This window comes from Aspergillus welwitschiae (genome assembly GCF_003344945.1).
Source record: "Aspergillus welwitschiae strain CBS 139.54b unplaced genomic scaffold BDQ94scaffold_8, whole genome shotgun sequence".
NCBI classification, from domain to species: domain Eukaryota; kingdom Fungi; phylum Ascomycota; class Eurotiomycetes; order Eurotiales; family Aspergillaceae; genus Aspergillus; species Aspergillus welwitschiae.
Window position 1 is genome coordinate 1,057,834 of NW_020798702.1, and position 5,590 is coordinate 1,063,423.

At 45.6% G+C, this 5,590-nt stretch overlaps 1 protein-coding gene across 1 annotated transcript; it reads right to left on the minus strand.

Annotated features, from left to right (window-relative positions):
- Positions 1–727: 727 nt before the first annotated feature.
- Positions 728–1,921, minus strand: BDQ94DRAFT_158191 (aldehyde reductase II; the record flags this gene model as incomplete). Its single annotated transcript, XM_026768903.1, has 4 exons — positions 728–1,032; positions 1,086–1,220; positions 1,278–1,631; positions 1,678–1,921. 4 exons carry the CDS (start codon positions 1,919–1,921, stop codon positions 728–730), a joined length of 1,038 nt encoding a protein of 345 aa, XP_026629056.1.
- Positions 1,922–5,590: the final 3,669 nt, after the last annotated feature.

Here is a 5,590-nt window from a genome sequence, read left to right on the forward strand (position 1 = left end):
TGGATAGCAATTTGAATTGCTCACTCGTTGATGTTAACAGGCGGGACCTGTTTTTTCCTTTTGTGTGAAGAAATCTGGATGTTGCACAAGGTTGATCCTTGATGAGCATCATCTGATAGACTGACTACAGTACTACTTTTCCTTGTGTCTATATTTATCTGTCCCCTCATTTGTGTCTACTATGTTGCTTATTCCATGGCTTGTGAATGTTAAGTTCTATATTCAGAAGATTTGCCCGACATTGCAGCTCATGCCTGCCTGCATATACTCTAAGGTGGTAAAATTAGAATGCTTAGTTCCGGCCGAAAGGCCTTCTCTGACCGTGAAACCGAAGTACTAGCCTCCCTTCTTATAAACTTAGGATCCTAGGTAAATATGGATATCAATCTTACGTAATCATTGCTTTCTATTCATGAGATGTAATGCATCTTCTTCAGAGCTTGACTGTAGCAATTGTCAACTATATCAGTAGGACTAATAGGTGCTATCATGCCCAGCCAAAGAAAACCAGTCAATAATATTATCATATATCTACTTAATCCTACCTTCCATTGCATTTTATTGCCTAAGAAAACATTCCAGTAGACTTATATCGAACAAAGGTAATATAATACAGGCAGTTGCCTACTTCGATAGACTGGGAATGATGTATTTGAAATGATGCAGGGAATGCTTAGCTTGACACCGACGCAATAGACTGTTCATATCTGATAGATTTGCTGCTTTATTATTTACCCAGATAATTTTCAACGTTAGCCTTGACAGTTATTTCCAAGCTTCTGAATCCTGTGCCCCACATTCCTTGCAACAATTTCTCAGATCGTTCGGCCGGCTTAATTTCAGATTCATTGGTCACCAGCCCAGGAGCTTCAGGGGCCAGTTCCCGTTTCGGGAATAACTGCCGCAGAATAGCTAGGATGTCATTACGATTGAACGGTCCGGCGAAGGCGAATAGCCTTTCATTCATCACTTCGGGATGAATCAGCCCGGCAACGTGGAGCCGCGCAACGTCTTCTACATCAACAAAAAAGACTTTGAATGTCAGCTAAACGGCGCGATAACATTTGGGATTGAAGATAACTTACAGGGTGGGAACTGATCAATGAAAGCGGCCATTGCTGCCTTATCATTTTCCAGAATAGTAACAGGGATCGCAGACGTGGAGGGGTAGCCTTGATGCTTCGTGCTCAAAGGTTTCCCAAATATCACAGGCGGAATAACTTATCCGGATCAGCTGTGTATCTTCAATGTGGTTCGGAATCTTCTTGGGAATGTACCAGAGTTTGCCACAAAATGCGGCTTTTCGCGATCAACCCAGGACCACATCTCCTTTTCACCCAAAACTTTGCTTGCAGCGTATATATCCATTCCCCGACTCTCCAAAAAGGGAGGAGGAGCCCAAGCCAGCTCGACCGCCCTGTCGTTCCACATGTCGACGGTAACAGTCTGTTTCAATGATGTTGGTTCCAAGACGGCAACAGAGGATGACGTGAGAACAAAACGTCTCATGCTTTTTTCTCGGATAGCAGACTGGAGTATTCCCCGGATTCCAGCTAAGACCGGGGGAATGGTCAGATTTGGGTCTGGCCCTGGCTGTACTATGGATGCGACGTGCACAATCCCAGAGGCACCTGCATGGGTCAGAGTAAAATCATCGGATTTGATCTAGACACTCACCTTTCACTGCCTCATCGTAGGCGCCATCTCTAGCCATATCCTCCACCACTGTGAGCTCGAACTTTCCTTTCCCGTACTTTTCTTCGAATAAATCCAAGAGCCACAGGCATCTTGTTGCGTTCCGCACAGTCCCGCGAACCCTATATCCCTTTTCCAGAAGTTTCTCGGCGACGTAGGATCCCACATATCCATTTACACCGGTAACGACTACCAGACATCCGTCGTCAAGAACAGGACTGAACATGATGTGGTCTATATCGCTTATTGTGATAGACTTGTTGTTGAATTTATCTCGAATGGATCCCAGAAAAGACACGCAGTGTTTGTCGAAAGTGCGATTTGAGGGAAATAGTTATGGTCGGCGAAACTTAAAAGATACTTCAATTCTCGTCGTTCCGGAACCGGCATCAAGGCCCCCTGGGAACCGCTTGAAAGGGTGTGGGTTCTCGACTCCTGTACCCACTACAGCTACAAAATTCACGCTAGTTGTACCAAAGCCGTCGGCTTCAGACGATGAACTAGAATGATCACGGTCGTGGACTAATCAGGTATGGCCAGCCAATAATGCTAAGTATAGGTACTATCTGACCCAAGTTAAATACTAGACGGAATAGATCGAATAAACCGCGGTTAAATAATATAATTAGCCACGAGACACGTGTCTGTGGGGCCTCTGCCACGGACTTTGATCAAGAGAGGACCATTATGTAGACTATAGGCCGATGAATATGCGTGGGTCTTTATTTTTCACTGAGGGTCTCGCGAAGGGACGTCCATTATCATCTGAAGGGATGGTATCTCTGATAATCTCTTGGAGTCTCACGGGGCCCTGGATGATAAGTGCTGCAATACGAGGGTGAACGTAGCATAGGATTAATATGTCATGTGGGAGTATCAAGTTTAAGCATGTAAGCTACGCACAAGGGACCAGATATAGGCACTTAAGATACCGTTTCGTTCAACCGCAGTAGTGAGACAAGTTCTCTGAAACAATGACTCCACTTTTTGTGCAGTCGGTCGGTTTCTTGTCTACTAGAAGAATATCTTACGGTGATTAAGTATGCGACCAATGAAATTAACAAGTTGACAATTGAATGATATCCGTAACTGGAAATGTGGTATTTGACAGGGCGAGGGCGGTTACAATGTAGTAGTCTCGGAGTACGACACCCCTTTTAAGAAATCAAATATATAGAGTACTAGATCCGAATAACGCTAGCGCAGCCGTTCACCCCTTTTAGTTATACCTGACAAATGCTCCTTCATGTGATCTTAAGAACATGAGGTGCACACAAATATACATTACCCTTTATTTTTTCCTATGATGTTTCTTCACTCGGAACGGGAACGTCCACGTTTGGAACGTACACTAACTGCAAGGAACTATTATCACACAATTCACAAAACTTCTCCACTTGAGGACAGTTTCAGCAAGCGCAGTCTCACGAGGAGGGAGCCACAAGACGCCCGCCAAGGCCCTGAATATTGCCTTCTCGCCAGCAGCCTACCAGGAGTCGCTTCGGTAGATTGATTACTTGGTTAAATTTAACTCCGGCCTTATAATGACTAGCTTTTACTGTTTTCGTTCCGTCGTATCAGTTATTTAACTAACGCACCTGTAGTTCCAGCGCAAAATACCATTACACCAGTCATTCAATCAGCCCCACTCCAAATCCGGAGATAGAGGATGTTTGGAGATAGGCGTAGAAATAGCACAGGGGCGGAAGTAGACGGCAACGCCAACCAACGTCATGTCTGGAATTCCTTCGATTTGGTATACCGTGTTTGCGCGCGAGTTCACTCACCCTTTCAGCAGGAACTTTGAATATGATGGAGATTGTCCGATACTCACAAACCATTTCTTGTGCTAGAGACTTCCTCGCTGTTCACGGTGAGTCAGTGGGGAACAAGGGTAATTACCATGTCGTGATGATGTATCGAACTAGATGTGGGGTGCATCCTGAGCCTACGGCTTGTTAAGAATGCCTTGAATTTGGCGTTATTTTGTCGCCTGGGCTTGGTATCGAGACTGGCCACCGCGTCATTTCGGAGTTTAGTGGAAGGTAATGCTGTTAAGTGGAGCCTTCCAGCAAAGGTAAAGTAATTTATGAGGGTTCGAGTTAACTGACTGAGTAACCAATTAACTTCCTCCTTGACTAATTGACTAACGAGATAAATGCACATATTAACGAAGGGACACGCGTGTGGGTGGCTGTGGAAGGTATAGTGAGAAGAGACATCGTATAGGTTAGACTAACTCACCGGTGATTAATGTTGATGATAACCAAACATAATGCGGCCGATATCGACTAAGCCTAATACAGTCAACGATTGCGCTAGCGCCGATGGGGCCCATAAAACGGTGGGGCATAACCAAGAGGATTATCTACCTGCGCTGGACTGGAGGCTACCGTGAGGAACCTAATTTCTGTCAGGCCATTAATGGCTCCGGTTTAACCAGAAATGACATTCTTCGTTTCTATGTCTACCTGACCCTACAAAGTTTCGCTAAAATACCAATGGTATAGAACACTGTGGTAGGAGCTGAGTTGATGTTAGAAGACTTACATGCCATTTGGGCGTAGAAATGCTAGCTAAAGGGTAAACATAAGGCGAAGGCGTTACCTGCGTTGTCACTATCGAGACTACGTAGGCTGGGGGTGCGAACAACGGAGTAAACAGTATGATGGTCACGTGACGCTTATATACAGCCTTGCCTGCTAGGGAGCAGAGGCCCCAACATATGCCATGTTCTTGAAGAAATGTACTCTGTACATTGGATGGGTACCTTGGGGCCATGGGAATTTGGTGCCTCTCAATTGATCTCGGACGGCGTCCGTTCTGTTCATTGCAGATCACGCCATGTATAATGAGGATCATCGCCATGATGATACTACTTATATACTACCCAGAGTTCAAGTGATATTGTGTGCTGTTATGACCCGAGATAGCTGTTGCTACCCTTATTCCTTCCCCCTCCCCTAGTACTACCTAACTACGCGAAATGGAAACACTACCATGCCATGCATTTCCCAGGCATAATTCCACGCTGATACCCTCAATGAATAGCCTAATTTGCAATAGGTCATCATTGCAGAGTCTTTCAATTCCTTGCGAATTAAGGCGTCTTCTTCGACATTTGGCAGTCAAGAAGAACAAATGTAAGGGTAATCAGGGGAGCTGAAAATAGAAGGATATTTGTTGCAGACATGGATAAAGAAGTTTGATGGTCAGGGTATACCGTTGTTGGTTATTGAGCAGGCTTCCAACTAGAGAAGGCGGCTAAGTTCTAGATCATCCTCCATAAGGCCGTTGAAGGGAGACAGTCGCTTTAGGCTCCACTTATCTGAAGCATGATCCGCTCAGGTACATATCGTAACTGTTACCGTAATGATACAGTTATTCACTTACTGTAAATGAATCGTGGCGCGTTGCGCTTTATTATCGAACAAGGCGACTAAGCTATACGTGGTCACGGGGGACAGTAACTGCAATGGCGCTGTTGGTGGGCAGCTTCTCGATTCGCGTTGGCGTTTTTTTTCGTTGTGTTACATGGACTTCGATTCCGTGGCTATTCAAGGAAGCTGGTAAGCTTGGCCTCTTCTAAGCAGTTGATACGGTCAAGACCAATCAGCTCTCCTGTCTGTGTCGCAATAGGAAGACTAAGCTGGTATAGGGGGCAATAAGGAGGGTTCAATAGCAAGCTATGCGCGGAAGAAAGCGGGAGAGGCGGGCTAAGAATCAGAGACATTCGTCGATTTCTGCCTGAGACCTTCTGTTAGGCAGGGCGGTAGATGGTGGAGAGGAACCAGCAGGAAGGCGGTATCCGGGGCGGTCGAGGTTCAACAGCTTCACCGTCCTGAACTTCTGGGAAAGCCACGCTTATCACTCCCTCGCTTCTACAAGACCGATA